At 40.9% G+C, this 22,125-nt stretch overlaps 1 protein-coding gene across 3 annotated transcripts in view; it reads left to right on the top strand.

Annotated features, from left to right (window-relative positions):
* The window catches only part of GPC3 (glypican 3), a 511,040-nt gene that overhangs the window by 281,468 nt on the left and 207,447 nt on the right, over positions 1-22,125 (top strand). For all 3 annotated transcript variants that reach the window (XM_004379638.1, XM_004379637.1, XM_004379636.1), the window contains one exon: positions 12,162-12,856. In XM_004379638.1, coding sequence (XP_004379695.1) covers positions 12,162-12,856 — 695 coding nt within the window. The remainder of the gene's footprint in view (positions 1-12,161; positions 12,857-22,125) is intronic.

The following is a 22,125-nucleotide window of genomic DNA, read 5'->3' as shown; positions in this document are numbered from 1 at the left end:
GAACGCACTATGCCTGAGATGAAATTTGCCTTGTAGAGAATTCAGAATTGATTTTAGGGTAGCTTGAATGATTAAGCTCTACAGTGATGCCATCTCAGCAGCAGTCTTTTCCCTTCTCTAACCTCACTATGCCCCAAGGGAAAAGTGAAAGAGGGACTCTGGTTTGTTGATCTTTGGGCTGAAATTTCTTCTGGTAGATTTCCATTCATAAGGTGGAAGGCAATGGGAGAACAAGGGGTTTAAAATAGAATTTAGCTTCTACAAAGTTTCTTGAGAACATATGTGTATAGGACTGAGGACAGCTAGTTTGGCTACTACTTTCCAGCTGTGTGACCCTGGGAATGTTCTTTTAACTCTGCTGAGCCCCAGTCTTCTCATCTATAAAGTGAGGATTGCAGTATCAAATCCAAAGTACTGGCATAAAAACGAAATGTCGTAATACATTTAGAAATATTTTGTAAACTCTCAACTGTGTAGCTCCTGAGTAACTTTTAAGGCAAGGACACTGTATCATTTGTCTCCATCTACCCAGCGCTAATGTAGGAGACCTTGGGTGGCACAGTTAAGTGCTCAACTATTAACTGGAAGGTTGGTGGTTCGAATCCACCCAGAGGCATCTTGGAAGAAAAGCCTGAAGATCTACTTCCAAAAGACCACAGCCAATCAAAACCCTATGGAGCACAGTTCTATTCTGAAACATTTGAGGTCACCATGAGTCTGAATCAACTCAATGGCAACTGCTACTGGTACCTAGCCTTTATATACGTCTAGTATCCAGCACAGAACCTAGCATATGACAAATGGTTGCTTGCTGAAATTAAAATGTATGAATAGTTTAATGAATAGTTCTTTTTTGGGGGTAGATGGTCTCCAGGCCTCACCCAATGTTGAAATTTAAGGATTGGAAACAAATTAGAGTATAGGGTTAGGAAAAGATTGTTATAAATAAACTATCCAGGAATTGCTTAATGTTTTAAAATAAACAAAACAAACATGCAGCAATTGACGGAAATGAAGGTTATCTTTCTCAAGTGAGCTTGGAAGCTTAGTAGAATTGCACTGGCATTTGTTCAGTTTCGCTGTACATGTCATAAGCCCAAGGGAAGAATCAAGGGAGCATGTTCCACCTTTCGAGAGATCTAGGGTAGATGGTGGTAGGACAACCTAGAGCTTACTTCTGCCCAGATGACTGAGATATTGGACTAAGTGATCCCAAGGAGCGGTTAAAATATACCTCTCTCTATTAGTCTGAAAGGGGTAATAATTTGATTTTTCTTTTTTATTATTGTACTTTAGATGAAGGTATACAGAACAAACTAGCTTCTCATTAAACATGATCCACATATTGTTTTATGACATTGGTTCACAACCCCACAACATGGTACACATATTGTTTTATGACATTGGTTCACAACCCCATGACATGTCCACACTCTCCCTTCTCGAACTTGGGTTCCCTATTACCAGCTTTCCTGTTCCCTTTTGCCTTCTAGTCCTTGCCTCTGGGCTGACGTGCCCCTTTAGTCTCGTTTTGTTTTATGGGGCTGTCTAATCTTTGGCTGAAGGGTGAACCTCAGGAGTGACTTCATTACTAAGCTAAAAGGGTGTCCATGGGCCATACTATCAGGGTTTCTCTAGTCTCTGTCAGGCCAGTAAGTCTGGTCTTTTTTTGTGAGTTAGAATTTTGTTCTACATTTTTCTCCAGCTCTGTCCGGGACCCTCTATTGTGATCCCTGTCAGAGCAGTCAGTGGTGGTAGCCGGGCACCAACTAGTTGTACTGGACTCAGTCTGTTGGAGACCGTGGTAGTTGCGGTCTATTAGTCCTTTGGACTAATCTTTCCCATGGGTCTTTAGTTTTCTTCATTTTCCCTTGCTCTTGAAGGGGTAAAACCAGTGGAGTATGGCCGCTCACAGGCTTTTAACACCCCAAACGCTGCCTCACCAAAGTAGATTGTAGAACATTGTCTTCATAAACTATCTTATTCCAATTGAGCTACATGTTCCCTGAGACCATGGTCCCCACAGCCCTCAGCCCGGGAATTCTGTCCCTCAGGGAGGTTAGATTTGTCCATGGAGCTTTCATGACCTTAGCCTGCACAGATTGTACTGACTTCCTCAGGATATATTCCTAGGAGTGGGATTATCGGATCATATGGTATTTCTATTTCTAGTTTTCTAAGGAAGCGCCATATCATTTTCCAAAATGGTAGTACCATTTTGCCTTCTCACCAGCAGTGCATAAGAGTTCCAATCTCCCCATGGCCTATTGAACATTTGTCATTTTCTGTTTTTTTTATTTGTGCCAGTGATGCTGGGGTGAGGTGATACCTCATTCTGGTTTTGATTTGCATTTCTCTAATGGCTAGTGATCTCAAGCTATTTCTGTTATGCTATGTTATGTTATGCTAACAGCTATGTCTGTTAGCTGCTTGAGTGTCTTCTTTGGTGATTGTTCATTTCCTCTGACCAGTTTTTAATTGGATTATTTGTCTTTTTGTTGTAGAGGTATTGGATTTTCGTGTAGATTTTAGAGATTAGACCTTTGTCAGATTTGTAATAGCTAAAATTTTTTTCCCAATCTGTAGGTTTTCTTTTTACTGTTTTGGTGAATTCTTTTGATGAGCATAAGTGTTTAATTTTTAGAAGATCCAAGTTATCTAACTTATCTTCCAGAGTTTGTGTGTTGCTAGTTATGGTTTGTATCCTGTTAATGCCATGTATTAGGGTCTCTAGCATTGACCTTATTTTTTCTTCTATGATCTTTATAGTTTTTGGTTTTATAGTTAGGTCTGTGATCCATTTTTAATTCGTATTTGTATATGGTGTGAGTTATGGGTCCTGTTTCATTTTTTTACAGATGGACATCCAGTTTTGCCAGCACCATTTGTTATAAAGACTGTCTTTTCCCCCATTTGATGGACTTTGGGTCCTTGTCGAAGATCAGGTGACCATAGGTGGATGGATGTACATCTGGGTTCTCAATTCTGTTCCATTGGTCAATGTATCTGTCATTGTACCAGTACCAGGCTGTTGTGACTATCGTAGCTCTATAGTAGGTTCTGAGGTCAGGTAGTGTGAGTCCTCCTACTTTATTCTTCTTCTTCAGTAGTGCTGTACTTATCCAGGGCCTCTTCCCTTTCTATATAAAGTTAATGATTAGTTTTTCCATCTTATTAAAGAATGCTATTGGTATTTGGATCTGTATTGCATTGCATTTGTAGATTGATTTGGGTAGAATTGTCATTTTCACAGTGTTGAGTCTACCTATCCATGAGCATGGTATGTTTGACCATTTATGTAGATCTCTTTTAGTTTCTTTCAGTAGTGTTTTGTAGTTCTCTTTGTATAGGTCTGGTTAGATTTAGTCCTAACTATTTTATTTTTTTAGGGGTTATTATAAATGATATTGTTTTCTTGATTTCCTTTTCATTGTTCTTTTTATTGGTGCATAGGAATCCAGCGGATTTTTGTATGTTTAGCTTGTATCCTGCTACTCTGCTGAATCTTTCTATTAGTGCCAGTAGTTTTCTCATGGAATCTTTTGGGTTTTCTATATATAGTATAGTATCATTTGCATATAGGGACAGCTTTACTTCTTCATTACCAATTTGGATGCCCTTATTTCTTTTTTTTTGCATTATTGCTATAGGTAGGATTTCCAGCACAATGTTAAATAGTAGTGGTGATATAGGACATCCTTGTCTTGTTCCTGTTCTCAAGGGGGGTGTTTTTAGCCTCTCTCCATTAAGAATGATGTTGGCTGTAGGTTTGTATAGACGCCCTTTATTATGTTGAGGAATTTCCCTTCTATACCTATTTTATTGAGAGTTTTTATCAGGAATGGGTGTTGGACTTTGTCAAATGCCTTTTCTGCGTCGATTCAGATTATCATGTGATTCTTTTCTTTCTTTTTATTTATGTGGTGAGTTACGTTGTTTTATTTTCTAATGTTGAACCATCCTTGCATACTTGGTATGAATCCTACTTGGTCATGGTGTATTATTTTTTTGATATGATGCTGAATTCTATTGGCTAGAATTCTGTTGAGAATTTTTGCATCTATATTCATGAGAGATGTTGTTGTTAGGTGCCGTCAAGTCGGTTCTGACTCATAGCGACCCTGTGTACCACAGAACAAAACACTGACCAGTCCTGTACCATGCTCACAATCATTATGCTTGAGCCCATTGTAGCAGCCACTGTGTCAGTCCATCTTATTGAGGGTCTTCGTCTTTTTTGCTGACCCTCTACTTTACGAAGCATGATGTCCTTCTCCAGGGACTGATCCCTCCTGACAACATGTCCGAAGTATGTAAGACGTAGTCTCGCCATCCTTCCTTCGAAAGGAGCATTCTGGTTATACTTCTTCCAAGACAGATTTGGTCGTTCTTTTGGCAGTGCATGGTATGTTCAATATTTTTCACCAACACCACAATTCAAAGGTGTCAAGTCTTCTTTGGTCTTCCTTATTCATTTCTTCATTTTCTCATGAGAGATATTGGTCTGTAATTTTCTTTTCTTGTGGTGTCTTTGCCTGGTTTTCGTGTCAGGGTTATGTTGACTTCATACAATGAATTTGGAAGTATCCGTTCCTTTTCTATGCTCTGAAATAGTTTGAGTAGTACGGATGTAAGCTCTTCTCTGAATGTTTGGCACATTTCTCCCGTGAAGCCATCTGGGCCAGGGCTTTTTTTTTGTTGGGAGTTTTTTTTATTACCTTTTCAATCTCTTCTCTTGTTATGAGTCTGTTCAGATTTTCAGTATCGATTTGTGATAGTTTAGGTAGGTAGTATGTTTCTAGAAATTTGTCCGTTTCCTCTAGATTTTCAAATTTGTGGGAGTATATTTTTTCATAATACTCTGTTATGATCCTTTTTATTTCAGTTGGGTCTGTTTTAATGTCCCCCATTTCGTTTCTTATTTGCATTGTTGGCATCCTCTCCTGTTTTTCTTTTGTTAGTTTGACTAGTGTTTTGTCAATTTTGTTGATCCTTTAGAGGAACCAACTTTTGGTTTTGTTGATTCTTTCCATTGTTTTTCTATTCTCTATTTCATTTATTTTTGCTCTGATCTTTATTATTTTCTTTCTTCTGGTGACTGTAGGCTTCTTTTGCTGTTTTCTTTCTATTTGTTTGAGTTGTGTAGCTCTTGATTTTGATTTTATTCCTTTCTTCTTTTTTGATGTGTGCACCTATTGCTGTAAATTGACGTCTGAGCATTCCCTTTGCTGTGTCCCCAAGGTTTTGGTATGAGGTCTTTCCATTCTTGTTAGATTCTAGGAATTTTTTGATTCCATCTTTGATTTCTTCTATTACCCAGTGGTTTTTAAGCAGGGAGTTCTTTAGTTTCCATGTAATTAATTTTTCTTACTTGCTCTTCTTGTTATTAATTTCTTCTTTGATGGCACTGTGATCAGGAAAGATAGGTTGTATTATCTCAATGTTTTGGATTTTGTTGAGGGTTGCTTTGTGGCCTAAGATGTGGTCTATTCTTGAGAACGTTCCATGTGAGTTGGAAAAGAATGTGTACTTTGCAGCTTTTGGGTGGAGTGTTCTATATATGTCTGTGTCATGGATTTAATTATGCCCCACAAAATATATGTGTATCAATTTTGCTAGGCCATGATTCCCAGTACTGTGTGATTTTCCTGTATGTTGTAAATCCTGCCTCTATGATGTTAATGAGGGCAGATGGGTGGCAGTTGTGTTAGTAAGGCAGGACTCAGTCTACAAGATTGGATTGTGTCCTGAGGCAATCTCTTGAGATATAAAAGACAGAAGTGAGCAGAGAGACAGGGGGACCTCATACCACCAAGAAAGCAGTGCCAGGAGTAGCACGCATCCTTTGGAGCTGGGGTCCCTTCGTGGAGAAGCTCCTAGTCTGGGGGAACATTGATGAGAAGGCCAACAGAGAGAGAAAGCCTTCTCCTGGAGCCGACACCCTGAATTTGGACTTCTAGCCTACTTTACTGTGGAGAAATAAATTTCTCTTTGTTAAAGCCATCCACTTGTGGTATTTCTGTTATAGCAGCAGTAGCTGCCTAAGACAGAATTTTGTACCGGGAGTGGGCTGATGCTCTAACAGATACCTAAAATGTGGAAGTGGTTTTGAAACTGTGAATGGATAGAGGAGTGGCAGAGACAGAGGTTATGCAGTGGCAGAGAAGCAGCAGTGGCAGAACACCAGCAGCGGCAGAACACCAGCAGCAGCAGAACCAGGAGACCTGCGCAAGATGGCACTAGAGCTGACCCACAGAGGGAGAGAGCTGAGTGCCTGTGCGCAGTAGGCTTCCTGGCAACATGGGGTGCCTCCGAGCACTTATCAGTGGAGCTTGGCTTGCCCACCCCAACCCCCAGAACAAGAAAGCTGAGTGCCTGTGTGCAGGAGGCTTCCTGGTGGAGTAGGGTGCCTCCGGGCACTTTCTGGTGGAGTTACAGAGCTTTGGAACACCTGCCCCAGCAGGGCAGATGCGGGTGTGAGGCCCGAAGAGCCAAGAGGCCAAGAAACCAGGAAACAGAAGCTGAAGAGACAAGGGACACAGGAGCCAAGCTGCCTCAGTCTCAAAAGGTATGCCCATGACCTCTGGGGTTTCATAAGTTTGGAGGCATGGCCTCTGGTGCTTCTAGAGGTGGAGTCACCACTCAGATGGACTGGGAGAATGGTGCGCTTAAAGCCGAGGGAGCAGAGTTGCTGTCCCAGCGGGCCTGGAAGGCCAAACTGAATCCCAGGGCCAAGGGGCTTCCGCTCAGAATGTGGAGAGTGTGGCCAATACTTAAGAGTCTGGAGGACATGGCCATTGCCTAAATTGTCTCAGAGAACAAAGGATTATTTTTAAAGCTTTGCGGGCTAAGGTAATGTGTTCTGCTGACTTGTTTGGTTCCTGTTATGCCTTCGTTCCCTCCAGTTTCTCCCATTTGTAATGGAAATGTCTAGCTTGTGCCTATTCTGCCATTTTACCTTTGGAAGCAGATAACTTGTACTCTAGATTTCACAGATGAAGACGAAGTTTTGTATTTTGGACTTGGAATTAAGACTTTTGCTATGATACGATGGGATGAATATCTTTTGCATGTTGCAAGGATGTTATTTTTGGGGGCCAAAGGGTGGAATGTCATGGATTGAATTATGTCCCCCACAAGTGTGTGTATCAACTTGACTGGGCCTTGATTCCCAGTTTTGTGTGGTTGTCCTCCATTTTGTGATTGTAATTTTATGTTAAAGACGATTAGGGTGGGATTGTAACACCCTTACTAAAGTCACATCCCTGATCCAGTGTAAAGGGACTTTCCCTGGGATGTGGCCTGTACCACCTTTTATCTTCCAAAAGATAAAAGGAAAGGGAAGGAAGCAGAGAGGGGGAACCTCATACCACCAAGAAAGCAGCGCCGGGAGCAGAGCACGTCCTTTGGACCCAGGGTTTCTGCGTGGAAAAGCTCCTAGTCCAATGGAAGATTGACTACGAGAACCTTCCTCTAGAGCTGACAGAGAAAGCCTTTCCCTGGAGTTGATGCCCTAAATTTGGACTTGTAGTCTACTAAACTGTGATAGAATAAATTTCTATTTGTTAAAGCTATCCGCTTGTGGTATTTCTGTTATAGCAGCTGATTGTAGCCTTTAGATCTTCCGTATCTTTGTTGAGTTTCTTTCTAGATGTTCTGTCCTTTACCAAGAGTGGTGTCTTGAGGTCTCCTACTGTTTTAGTGGAATGGTCAGTTTCTCCTTTCAGTGCTGTTAAAGTTTGCTTTATGTATTTTGGAGCCCTGTCATTGGGTGCGTAGATATTTATTATGGTTATGTCTTCATGATATATCATCCCTTTAATCATGATATAGTGCCCTTCTTTGTCTTTTACAGTGGATTTTGTTTTAATGTCTATTTTATCTGTGATTAGTATTGCCACCTCTACTCTTTTCTTGTGGCTGTTTGGTTGCTATATTTTTTTCCATCCTTTGATTTTTAGTAAATTTACATCTTTGTTTCTAAGGAGTGTCTCTTTTAGACAGAATATCAATGCATCCCGTTTTTTTATCCATTCTGTCACTCTCCGTCTCTTTATGGGTGCATTTACAACATTTATGTTCAGTGTAATTATTGATAGGTGTGAGTTTACTGCTGTCATTTTGTAGTGCTTTTTTTTTTTTGTGGTGCTGTTTCTTTGCTCCTCTTAGTCTCCTGTGCTGAATCCCTTTTTATGTGGATTTTTCTTTCATTTCTTTTGTTTTTGTAGATTTTGTTTTTACTGAGACTTTATGTTTTTCTTCTTTATTTTGATGAGTAGGTTTGTTAACTTTCTTTGTGTTTACCTTGAAATTTACCCTTATCTTCCTAGGTTTGAACCAGTCTATTATTACTTGGTATCGCCTTGCCTTCCTCTCCATTAGGAAGTTGTATACCTACACCCTTTATTCCTTCTTTTATTATTCTGACATTGTTGTCATTTGCAGGTTAACCTTTCTGGTTCCCTGTTGTAAATCTTCTGCTTTTTAATAGTCCTTGAGATTTCATTTCCTAGGTTGGTATCTGCCTCTTGCAATCTTGCATCATAGATTCAGTCTGTGGTCTGATGTTTTTTGTTCTCACACCGAAGGACTCCCTTTAGTAATTCTTGTAAGTTCGGTTTGGTTTTTACATATTCCCCTAATTTCTGTTTATCTGGAAATGTCCTAATTTCACCATCATAGTTGAACCAGAATTTTGCAAGATATATTATTCTTGGTAGGCAATTTTTGTCTTTCCAGGTTTTGTATATATTATCCTATTGCCTTCTTGCCTACATTGTCTCTGCTGAGTAATCAGAGCTTAGTCTTATTGTTTCCCCTCTGTATGTGACTTTTCATTTTTCTTGAGCTGCTCTCAAAATTCTTTGTGTTTAGTTTTAGTGAGTGTGATTATGATATGCCTTGGTGATTTCTTTTGGGGTCTATCCTATGTTGGTTTCATTGAGCTTCTTGGATGGTCAGCTTTTCATTTTTCTTGATATTAGGGAATTTTTCTGTCAGCAATTCTTCAATAATCCTCTCTATGTTTTCCATTTTCTCCCTCTGTTCTAGAATTCCAATCAGTCAAAAATTTTTGCTTTTGATTGTATCCCACATAATTCTCAGGGTGTCTTCATTTTTATTCATTCTTTTTTTTGATTTTTTCCTCAAACAGTGTTGTATCCAAGTGTTTGTCTTCAATTCCGCTGATCTTGTCTTCCATCGTTTCAAACCTGCTCCTCAGCCCTTTCTTTGACACTGTCCATTTCTGAAATCTTGTTGTTTATCTTTTGGATTTCTAATTGTTGTTTTTGTATGATTTCTAGTTGTGAATTTATTTTGACATTTTGTTCCTGTATTATTTTCCTGAATTATTCCATTTTTTTCTGTATTTTCCATAAATTTGTCTGCCCTGTCCATGAATTTGTCAATTTTTCCTCATTTTTGTCTGCTTTTTGCTTCAACTCTTGGATAGCTTTGACTATTAGAGATTTGAATTCCCTATCAGGTACTTCTAGTGCCTTTTCTTCTATTTGACAGTCATCTGGTGTTTTATTTTGGAAGCCTACTGGAACCATCCTGTCCTATTTTTTTCGTATGTCTAGATATTGTCTGCTGCCTTAGGGTCATTCAGTAGTTATTTTCTTTGTTTATTGATTGTAGATTTGTTTGTTTTGTCCTGCTTTTTTGTTTTATTTGGTTATGTCTGAGCACACATGCTATGCATTCTTTGTTTGCTGGTCTGTGGGCACAATATTTTTCACTTCCTTGTCCAACGAGCAGGGCCAGTCACTCAGCTATCATGCAGCAAGGCAGGCCCAGCTGAAGGGGAGGGGCTGGAAGAGGTTGTTTGTGGCATGTAATGGGACCAACACGGTGAGCCGGGGCTCAGTGCACGGCAGGTTCCATTAGGCTGTGCCTGTGGTCTTTGGGAGTGCAATGTTTAGCACATGGTACAGATAAACACGAGGGATGGGGAAGCTGAGCTTGTGATGTGTGGAACTAGGTTGGGTATGGTAAAGAAGAGAGAGAGGACAAGGAAATAGGAGCAAAAAAAAAAAAGTGCTGAGGGAGCCTGCCATTGGAATGGATAGATGAGAACCTGAGAGATGAAGAAAAACATAAAGAAAAAAACACACACACACAAAAAATAAAGTAGATAAATAAATAAAATTAAAAAAAAAATAGCCCCCAGGCGTCCCACCAGCACGGCTGCGCAGACTGGGAAAACAGCTCCCAAGACATGCAGTACAGCCTGGCTAGAAGGGTTGAAGATGGTACAATGTGCCAGATATTCAGAAGACAGGAAGAGATGTATTAAGAGACAAAAACCCAAGAAATGAAGAAAAATGAAAAAGAAAAAAGAAAGAGAAAACAAAAAAGAAGAAAATATTTCCCCAGGTTTCCCACCAGCGTGATGCCGCAGATCTGTGAAGCAGTTCCCAAGCCAAGCAGTGCTTCACAGCCTGTCAGGAGGAAGCAAAGATGGCACACGGAGTCAGGTGTTTAACAGAAATGAGGGGGAGAAGGTGAGAGGCAGGGAAGAAACCAAAAGAGACTGAAAAAAGTAACACCGGCAGCAAAGAAATGGCACTGAAAAAGCCAGCCAGTGTGGTTGGGGCGAATCCTGCTGGGAAGCAGCAGATTGACCATCCAGGAAGCCGAGGCTCAGCCAGCCAGTAAGCAGCAAAAGCCGAGTAGGGGGAGGCAAAGTGAAGGGTGGGAAAGCATGTATTGCTGGTTACTGGGTGTTCTGTCTCCTGCTGGGAGCTCCGTGAAGCTGCTTTCCCATACCCCTGTCTTCCGATCTCAGTGGCTAAGGAGTCCAAGATGGCGAATCCGTGCTGTGTAAGCTGACAGAGGAAGTCCACTCTGTATCTCTCCTCGCTCTTTGTTCTCTGTCAGTTTCTTATTCCATTCGGTGCTTGGTTGAATTCTTTATCTCTTCATTTGTTGCTTAGGGTTCTAGGATTGACATTTGTCTCCATTTTAGTTTGTTTTTCCGGTCTTTGCTGTGGAGGGACTGCATGGTGCTTCTGTCTATAGTGCCATGTTAGCTCCGCCTCAATAATTTGATTTTTGAAGGCTCATGATTTTGGATCATTTGGAGTACTTCTGTCATGTTTCTTTGCACTTTGGAAGGAAATGAAAAGAAGTACTATGTTAATTTTAAATATGTCAGGAAACTTGAATTTTTTTTAACTCTGGTCTTATTTCTTGAAAAACCTATTATGTGGTTGTTTTCCCTTGCATCATATAAATGAGGAACTCCGATTATTTGGGATAATTTGTGTCTGGAGTGTTTCATTTTGGAGAAAATGAGATGGTGATGTTACTACATTTTCTCTCAAACCATTGGTACTAATAGGGCCTTCTGCTAAGGGGTAGGGCCAGCAGATGTAATCAAGAAATCTTGGTCTCTGTGTAGTAGACAATGCTTCCAAGCCATGTGGAAGCTGAACTTACCAGGGAAGCTTAGCAGTTATCCTTCCAGATGTTTGGCTTTCAAATACCAGTGGTTTTATTTTTAATATCAAATATATAGATCAGTGCATGAATTGGTTTTTCCATCCAAATACCCATTCAGTGGATAAATTCCATTTCTAGGCCTGGCAATCTGTCAGATCATCCCCTTTAAAGCTATCTGGAGAAATCTACCAAAAAATGATGAAAGTCATGATAAATTTTATTCTTGGCTAAGAACTTACCTCTCCTCCAGGGATGAACAGGCATAAATTGTTATGTGAGTTCATATAGTGTATGGTTTGTTGTCAAAATATATCTCTGTCTAAAAATGAAATGTTCTGAAATACAATTTCTTTTTAACTGAATAAACCAGTAAGAGAAAGAGTAATAACTTCTCATTTAGGCAATTTTTAATCAATATTTTCATGAAATGCTGAAATGTTAACTGAATCTTGGCTTTTGTCATTTGCAATATAGTTTGTGTGCTTAAGAATTTATATGCATATCCTAATTTGGACTTCATGTTCTGAAAGGAAAATTGATTTATTGGAGGAAACAACTGCAGAACTAGAGACAATGCCAGAAATGAATAAGAGTCAATTATTTAAGGCAAACGGGGCCTTAATCACTCCAGCAATAGAAAAATCTCATATTCAATTACACACTACCTTTTCTGGCTTTAATTTGTGGACCTTTCTATATCTCTTATTTTGCAGAGGCCTTTGAAATTGTTGTTCGTCATGCCAAGAACTACACCAATGCCATGTTCAAGAACAACTACCCGAGCCTGACCCCGCAAGCTTTTGAGTTTGTGGGTGAATTTTTCACAGACGTGTCTCTCTACATCCTGGGTTCTGACATCAACGTGGATGACATGGTCAATGAATTGTTTGACAGCCTGTTTCCAGTTATCTATACACAGCTCATGAGTCCAGGTCTGTCTGAGTCAGCCTTGGACATCAATGAGTGCCTCCGAGGGGCAAGGCGTGATCTGAAAGTATTTGGAAATTTCCCCAAGCTTATTATGACACAGGTTTCCAAGTCACTGCAAGTCACTCGGATCTTCCTCCAGGCCCTGAATCTTGGGATCGAAGTGATCAACACTACCGATCACCTGAAGTTCAGTAAGGACTGTGGCCGAATGCTCACAAGAATGTGGTACTGCTCTTACTGCCAGGGACTGATGATGGTTAAGCCTTGTGGTGGCTATTGCAACGTGGCCATGCAAGGCTGCATGGCAGGTGTGGTGGAGATTGACAAGTACTGGAGGGAATACATTCTGTCCCTTGAAGAACTGGTGAATGGCATGTACCGAATCTATGACATGGAGAACGTACTGCTTGGTCTCTTTTCAACGATCCATGATTCCATCCAGTATGTCCAGAAGAATGGAGGAAAGCTGACCACCACCGTGAGTACCAACCTATAATTTTCAGAGGAATTGGGTCCTTTTGGGGTGGGATGGCCTGGCCTGTAACAGGTGCTGATGGAGAGCAGTGAAAAAAAATGTTTTTCGAGGGTGGGCAGGGATGACAGAACTAGTCAGTGCATTAAAAGCATAGGCTATGGAGTTATAAAGCCTGGCTTTGAATTTTAGTTCCATCAACTTCATTGCTGTAGGACTTACTTTGGGTGAATCATTTTATCTTTATGAGTCTTGTTTTTCTCTTTTATAAAATAGGAATAAAAAGTTCTTCATAAGGAATAATGTGTTTAAAAGCACTTATAATGTCTGGTACATGGTAGGGCTTCAATACATGTTAGCTATTATCATCATTAGAGCCCTGATGGTGCAGTGGTTAAGAACTCGGCTGCTAACCAAAAGGTCGGCAGTTGGAATCCAGCAGCTGCTCCTTGGAAACCCTATGGGGCAGTTCTACTCTGCCTTATAGGGTTGCTATGAGTTGGAATCGACTCGACGGCAACAGGTTTGGTTATTTGGTACTATCACCATTATTGTCAGGTGTCATAATCCTTGTGGCAACCCTGTGAGGTAGGAACTATTATCTCCATTTTATAAATGAGGAAAGTGACATTCAGGTCATCCAGAAATGGTTAGTGGATCCTTGATTGAGAAATTGATAAGGTCTCCCTTCAATGTCATTATCAGTAATTTTTCTGATTCAGATTTTACTCTTGAGATCTTAATCATGTATATCCCATTAGCATTTGGGTAGTGACTTTAAACCCAGGAGATCCACTTAGAACCCACTAACTGAACCTACACAAGAACCTAAGTGAGGACAAAACATCCACGTTTCCCAAATGGTGGTTTTTACTGCCTTGATTATAGCAGTCTGAGCCTGATGGGACTTAGATGGGCGAAGGGCAGTTCTGGAAGTGAGGCAGTAGTTGGCTTGGATTCAGTCAGGCATTGTTAGCCACACTGTACCTGCCAAGCTAGTGTGCATTTATCCAGAATCACAGGAGGCACCCTCTTCTCAGTGTAGAACAGAACATACAGCCAGGAGCTAATGGCCAGATCCCAGTAAGGTAGTGACTAATTTCCTGATTGCTGTCAGCTTTGTAGAAGGAAGAGGCACAGTCATATAAGACACTAGCATTGTTGAGCTCCAACTACATTTCAGGTGCTCTACTTGGCAGTTAAGGAGCCCTGGTGGTGCAGTAGTTAAGCACTAGGCTGCTAACTGAAAAGTCGGTGGTTCGATCCCACCAGCTTCTGTGTGAGAAAAAGATTTGGCAGTCTTCTTCCATAAAGATTACAGACCTGGAAACCGTATGGGGCTGTTCTATTCTATAACATGGGGCCGCTATGAGTTGGAATCGACTTGATGGCAGTAGGTTTAGTTTTGGTTGGTACTGGGCAATTTAGAGTCCCTGGGTGGTGCAAAAGATTAATGCACTTGGCTGCTCACCGAAAGGTTCGTAGATCAAGTCCACCCACAGGCACCTTGTAAGAAAGGCCTGGCAATCTATTTCCGAAAAATCAGCCTTTCAAAACTGGATGAAGCCAAGTTCTACTCTAATATACATGGGGTACCATGAGTTGGAACTGACTTGGTGCCAACTGGGAAATGGGCAGTTTACATAATATTGTCTCAAAGTAACCCATAAGATAGGTCCTAATATTGTCCCAATTTTACACTGGAGGAAATAAAGCTTGCCCAGGATTGCAACACTGGTTAAGCAGGGAGATCTGGATTTCAAAACCAGGCTTTGTTAACTTGGTTTACTTGTGCCCTTAGCTTCTATGCAGTGTACCTGCTGTGTACTCTGAACCATTGCTTACCCAGAATGTGGAGGGCAGATTGGACCATTTAGCCTTGTCTTTAAACAGTGGAAGTACAAAACGATAGGGGTAATTGGCTTCTTTGGTGAATTAAACTAGAAAAGAGGATAGAAATGATGCTACCGTCGGCATGGCTACTTATGGAGCTGCTCTAATTGCCCCATTCATGACATTACCCATTTAAAATACATTTGCTGAGAAAATATTTTATAGTAGTAAAATGAACAGAAATTTCCTATCTAACGATGGTGTTCTTCAGTGGCTAATTATTCCCTTGATTGCTTTATAATTTGAGAACACAGTCCGGGGCCTGTCACGAAAATAAATCTCACAGAACTAGAAAAATGAAGTGCATTCATATGTTCTTTCACCTAAGATCGATCGAGGGCCCACTATGTGTCAGACAAATAGCAAGGGTGCCAAGGTTGTGGACGTGTCTTTGCTAGGAGGAACAATAAGGAGACAACATTAAAGATGGGGTGTGGGAATGTTTAAAGGCTGCCTCTGATAGTGGTCATTTGATAGCAACATAACTGATCTTGGAAATGTGTATCCTCTCCTAGTTCTTTTAAAGCCAAAACATGGGCCGGGCAGCTGGTATGGGATTAAGTGGCACTGTTTTAATCAGGTGTTAGAAATGAAGGTTCATCTAGTAAACATTTGTTAAACATTTGCTTTGTGCATGGCACTTTGCTAGGTTCTAGGTTTTCAAAGCTACCCAAGGCACAGTTCTTAAGTCTACTTGGCAGACAGATATAGAACTGAATAACTTCTACCATAGTGAACATTTCACTAGAATGGGAATGTTAGAAGGCTTCTGAGAAATTAGCTAGTCTAATCCCATTGATTTACGAATAAACAAATGAGGTTTAGGAAGGTTTGCCCAACGTTATGCCATTAATGGAAGAGCCAGAAGTAGAATCCAAGGTCTTCTGTTACTACAGTCTAGTCTCTTCCTACCCTTTCTCCCGTTAGGCCCTCTTAGACTTTCACTCTAAAAGCTCCATTAGGATTTTGCAAAGACATAGTGAACTTAAATTGGATGGCTATTTCGGAGCTCCAAACCTGCTATATTCTAGGTGTGCGCAAATACGTACCTGCGTGTGCATGTGTGTGAGTGCACGCGTGTGTGTGTGTGAGTGCATGCTTGTGTGCGTGTGTGTGTGTAGGGGGAGTGCGTTTCATGTCATTATCATTCAGGAAGAAAGGCCTTGGCTGTCAAGAGGTGCTTAGTGATGCAGTCTCTCTCTGCTTTGGCCATTATGGGCCTGATTGCTCCCAGTTCCTAGCTGGTTATGAGAGCTTAAAGTCGGGCTTCCCCAGGGATTGCCCGAGCTAGACCAGAAAGTGTATGTAAACTCTGCCTTGTTCTGTTTTGTAATCACCAACTTTAAGTAATCTGTAAAAATGGTGGGGGTAGCAGAATCATTGGCCAGGTGTGATCCAGCCCATTCTCTGTATGGTCCAGAAAGGGGCTGGGCTATTTATGGCCATGAGGGGAAGTGAAGGCTGGGTAACATAACTCTATTCATGTTTGCAAACCCACAGAACGCCCCAAAGCAAGAGCTGATTAAAACTAAAGCATTAATGAGATTCTGCTGTGGCACCTTCACCTTCCTGTTAAAACATAAAACCCTGCTAGTTGGTCCTGCTTGAGGTTCAGTTGTGGCGAGTGGCCTCTCTGAAAATACGTTCTTCCTCAGCTCTCTTGAGACAGCCTCTTTAGCTAGCTACAAACAATACCATGAGGCCTGTCCTACAGGAACTTTGCCCGGTTGTTTTGATGGCTCCCATCCAACTCAGATTATAAAGACTGTTTTGGTCTTCTAAGTGAACATGGCACCGTTAAAATTTTCTAAGTATAGCTTGTTAGTGCTTTAGGATAGTTTTCATCAGGATGGTTCTCAGTTCTTCAGACAATCAAGTGCAGGCATGTGGGGGAATATTTGGGGTGTTGTCGCTGGCAGCACCCTTTGAAGGCGTAAGCATCTAGTTCTCAAACACATCATCACAATCACGTAGAGGAACTTGTTAAACAGATTCCTGGAGCCCACCTCTGGAGACTCTGATACATCAGGTCTCTGGAGAGGCTAGAGAATTTGTCATTTAAAAAGAGCCCCCCCCCATTCCCATAAAAAGAACCCCAGTTTATTCTGGTGCTCAACTAGGCTTGGGAACAAATATAGGCTATTTGTTTGAAAGATGGAGTCCCTGGGTTGTGCAAATGGTTAACGCTGCTAACCACTGGAGGTTTGAGTCCACTCAGAGATGCCTTAGAAGAAAGGCCTGGCAATCTACTTCTGAAAAACCAGTCATTTGGAGTGCAGTTCTAGTCTGACACATACACGGTCACCAGGACTCAGAGTTGACTCTATGGCAACTGGTTGGGTTGTTTGGAAGATAAAGAAAATAAGGCCCAGAGATTAGAAGTGAATTACCCAGATTACACAGGTAGTTAGCGGCAAAGCTAGGACCTCAGACTCCTCATCTATAAAATGGGGGTAATATATGGGGATTCAGTGAAATGATAGGTTCAAAGTGCCAGGCACATGGCAGGTACTCCCTAATTGCTAGTTCAGTACTCTTTCTGCAACATTATTCTAAGTGCCAAATGGACAATGGATTTTGCTTAAACTTATTTTTAAGTGCCAAGACCTTTTAATGTTATTTTAGTCCAAAAGAAGTGAATAAAAATAGTATGTGTGTGAAAATGTATGCGTGTGTGTGAGAGAGAGAAAGGCACAGAGGGAGAAAGAGACATTTAGTACTGAGAAGTCCAGGGAAGTATCAATGACAGGACTGGAAATAGATCCAGTTTGATTCTTCACCTACATTTGCGAAGTAGGATAAATCTCTTCGCCCCAAGTGATTATCCAGTAGGTTTTTAATATCACTGTTAAACCAGATTCAGAAGAGGACGTGGAATGAGGGATGTCATTGCTGATGTCAGACAGATCTTGGCTGAAAGCATAAAGTACCAGAAAGATGTGTACCTGTGTTTTATTGACTATCCAAAGGCATTCAACTGTGTGAATCGGAACAAATTATGGATAACATTGTGAAGAACACTTAATTGTGCTCATGTGGAACCTGTACATAGACCAAAAGGCAGTCATTTGAGGAGAACAAGAGGACACTGCATGGTTTAAAATCAGGAAGAGTGTGTGTGTCAGGGTTGTATCCTTTCACCATATTTATTCAGTTTATATGCTGAGCAAATAATCTGAGAAACTGGAGTATATGAAGAAGAACGCGGCATCAGGATTGGAGGAAGACTCATTAACAGCCTGCGATATGCAGATGACACAACCTTGCTTGCTGAAATCAAAGGAGACTTGAAGCACTTACTGATGAAGATCAGAGACTGTGGCCTTCAGTGTGGATTACACCTCAACATAAAGAAGACAAAAATCCTCACAACTGGACCAATAAGCAACATCATGGTAAATGGAGAAAAAATTGAAGTTGTCAAGGATTTCATTTTACTTGGATCCACAATCAACACCCATGGAAGTATCAGTCAAGAAATCAAATGACATAAATTGCATTGGGCAAATCTACCGCAAAAAACCTCTTTAAAGTGTTAAAAAGCATAGATATCACTTTGAGGACTAAGGTGTGCCTGACTCAAGCCATGTTATTTTCATTCGCCTCGTATGCATGCAAAATGTGGACAATAAATAAGGAAGACTGAAGAAGAATCGATGACTTTGAATTAGGGTGTTGGCGAAGAATATTGAGTATACCATGGACTAGCAGAAGAATGCACAAATCTGTCTTGGAAGAAGTACAGCCAGAATATGCTCCTTAGAAGCGAGGGTGGCAAGACTTTCATCTTATGTACTTTGGACATGTTATCAGGAGGGACCAGTTCCTGGAGAAGGACGTCAGGCTTGGTAAAGCAGAGGGTCAGTGAAAAAGAGGAAGACCCTCAACAAGATGAACTGACATGGTGGCTGCCACAGTGGGCTCAAACATAACAATGATTGTGAGGATGGCACAGGACCGGGTAGTGTTTTGTTCTGTTGTACATGGAGTCGGAACCGACTCCATGGCACCTAACAACAATAACATCACTTTTAAATTTATCAGCATACTATTGAATTCCATATCTTACATCTGGAAGCAAACACAAATATGTACTGTTTTCAATACATATATTTTCACCACGGTTCTTACACCCAAATTGTTGAATGCCACATGCTTCTTTTTAAAATGCAAGTGCTTTTATTCTGAAGACTATTTTGATTGCCATTAGCATATACCTATGTATAGAGTATATGCGTAGCCACGTAAATTTCATGTATAATTTATCTGTTGATTAAATGAGTCATAAGCAGTATGTTAGATGTTTATCCCTGTCCCAGAAAGTTTCCCAAAACTTTTATGATTTAGTTTGGTCTCTTTACCCCCAAAGTAATTGCTCACATATCCTCACGTGGCTGTTTGTGCTTTTATTTTTCTACTAGTACTCATGTACTTTCTTTATTGATTCATCTCAGCATTTCTCAGCATTGGCGCCTCCTCTCCCACAATCTCATTACCTTGGCTTATTATATGCTTCGTTGAATTTTGTGCAAAATTGCAACCTTTTCTACCACTGCTATTTCTCCCTTTCTTTCCTCATCGTGATATTCATTTTAGCAGTATCTGAAATAGGATTCATTTCAGGAAACATTTATAGAGCAACTAATTGTGGAGTAGCTGGAAAGATGACTGTGACTCCACTGCTGCCCTCAGGGGTCACTCGGCTGGTAGGTGGCAAAGCTAGCATTCAGAGCTGAGTCTGTCTGACTCCAAAGCTCATGCCTTTAATCACTGCTCTGTGTTTCTCTCTCAAATAGTCCCACTCATCTTCACCAGAATCCTTATTCCCCAAACATGGACTAAATAGGTTTTTATTATATTATTTAATATCCTGTATTACTGCCTACTGTTTTTCCAGCTGCAGAATCAGTCTTTGAATTCATTCTCCCTCCTTGGAGAATTTTGCTACAGTATTTCCGGATTCCCTTTTGATACTGTTCTAAAGTTCTAAGAGGCATGAGATTTTTAGTCTTCTTAACACTTAAAGGCACAGAGTCATTTCTAGGGGAAGAAGGAATGTTTGTGCAGGTGATAGAAGGCACAGCCACACGCTCAGGTGGAGTCTATGTGTGTAGTGCCAGTGGTGAGGAATAGGTTTTCTTACAGTTGGAACGTTTGAAATCTTCCCGTTGGACCCACAGAGTTTTTAATGCATCTGCTTCTGATTCTGGGCATTAACAGTACACCCAGATCTCCATCATGGAGTTTTCTTAGTGGTAGCATTGCCTGCAGAGAACATGACATACCCTGGTATCCGAGTACATCCATTTCCTTTGCTAGAATTTCTGAAAACAGCGTCAGTGAAGTCAGAATTTATTTATGTTTGCTAGGAAGCTCGGGGATGATTCTCTGTTGATCCTCAATAATAATTCACTCTATCAAATTCTTATATTTTGCTGTCTGGGTGAGTGACTGTAACTCATCAGAATTTCTAAGATTAGCCCTCCTTTCCTCTCTGATTTTGAAGGCTGAGATTATTTTGAGGTGTCAGAATGTCAGTGTTTTTTTCCTCATGCTATCGCTTTGGACTTTCATTTGTCAGTCTCAGATAGAGATACCTTGACTGAATTCATACAAGCTGCTTTCACCAACAAGTGGTTTAAAAGTGCTAAAAACATTAAGCGGCTCACTACCTACTTAGTGTTTGTGGGTCAGCACCTAGAACTGTGATATGCAATTTTCTTTGCATGAGGTCCATTTCTAGAAAGACACAATGTTTACAGGCTGCCATCCTTCTTTCATTCATAACAAATATAGCTTTATTGTGCCCCATGGGGAAAATATCTAGTCTTTAAACACAGATTACCTGCTTACTGAAGAGAAGAATACAAGTGAAAACAATGACACTAAACGTCAATGTCAGGGCAAGTTCCCAAACGTGGCCACACATAGAAAATGTTTTAAATATTTCTTCATGCAATTATATGTATTATGGGCCATGTTAGAAAGTTAGGTGGGCTTTTCATGAATCTAAAATATCTTGCCTTGGCCTTGGCAAGAAGTGGCAGCAAGATTACAGGCTGTTTACATGTTCTGAATCTTTAGAAAAAAAATTTATCCCTTTTTTTGTGGCCTGTGGACTGATGTGGCAGGAAGGCATCCTGAACAACTGTGAAAAATCTGAGATGTTCCCCCTACTCACAAGCTAACAAGTTAGCCTGCCACAGTTTTATGGGTGCTGTTAGAAGACACAAGACTCGTGGGTCAGAGATGAAAGACCGTTTGTTTCTCAGAGCAATAGCAGTAGCCAGAATATCAGCATTTGTGCGAGTTCCCTGAGTGCCACTTCCCACAGGGAAATGCAGACAGCCACTTGACACTTGCACACACAGTGGATTGCATTACAGGAGAGGAACCTTGAGCTTAGGGAACTCAAATCATTTACAATACACAATAAGCATGCCTGCCTTTCTCTGAAGGGAGACTTTATCTTCCAAGGTTGTTCACTCTACGAAGATCCTTGAAAAAATAGTCTGAAACAAAGGGCAGTCAGTGCCTCTGTTTGTAAGACTTGCAGAAATGCAAGAGATCCATGGAGAATTGTCTCCCAACACATGGTCCCCCAACCTTCGATGCCTGCATACCCTTTCAAGTTCTTGATGCGTTCAGAGGATCAGGCAAGGAAATTAGAAGTTATTAGAAGACACTTAGCCTTTTGGCAAGGAAACTAGAAGGTAGTAGAAGACTCTTAGCTCACTTGTTAAGAGGGTGGCAGGAGGCACAACCAGAGACTGAAAACAGTGGCAGTTTTCTCAGCTCTTTAGAGAATACATTTTAAAAAAAAAAAGATAATGAAAGGGGCACCTGATTGTTGCCTCTTGTTAGGAGTAAACTCTGCTGCTTTGGACCTCCAGCTACTACTGTATTGCTCTTTCAGTCTCCAAGCTGTTTCCTTTTTTGCTTGTCTAGGCTGTGGGGTTGGGAGTTTTGTGTTGTTAAGTGACCAGGTTGAATGAAGTTTTCCCTTTTACTGCACTTCTAAGGGGAAGCATGTGCTAGCCACAGAGCAGTAAGAAGATGCGTATCCATGTCAGCTGGGAGTCATCTGGAGGACTGATTCGTCCTTAGAGTTTATTCAGACAGATTAGAAAGTCAGAGATGCTTGCTCCAGTGGGCAGAAGTCCAGAAGGCCTCCCCACAGCCTGATCTTCTGAGAAACTTTGTGCTCTCAGGGTGACACTAAGGGGGTCCAATGTGCCTTTTTTATGGTGAACAACCAGGGAATCCAAATACAGTGAAAGTACACACTACCTGACTTGAGAACCTACTATACAGCTACAGTAGTCAAAACAGCCTGGTACTGGTACAACGACAGATACATTGACCAATGGAACAGAATTGAG

The sequence above is a fragment of the Trichechus manatus genome, unplaced genomic scaffold (assembly GCF_000243295.1).
Source record: "Trichechus manatus latirostris isolate Lorelei unplaced genomic scaffold, TriManLat1.0 scaffold00066, whole genome shotgun sequence".
In the NCBI taxonomy this organism is placed as follows: Eukaryota; Metazoa; Chordata; class Mammalia; order Sirenia; family Trichechidae; genus Trichechus; species Trichechus manatus.
The sequence above is the reverse complement of the archived record's forward strand: the minus strand, read 5'-3'. Positions and strand labels throughout refer to the sequence as shown.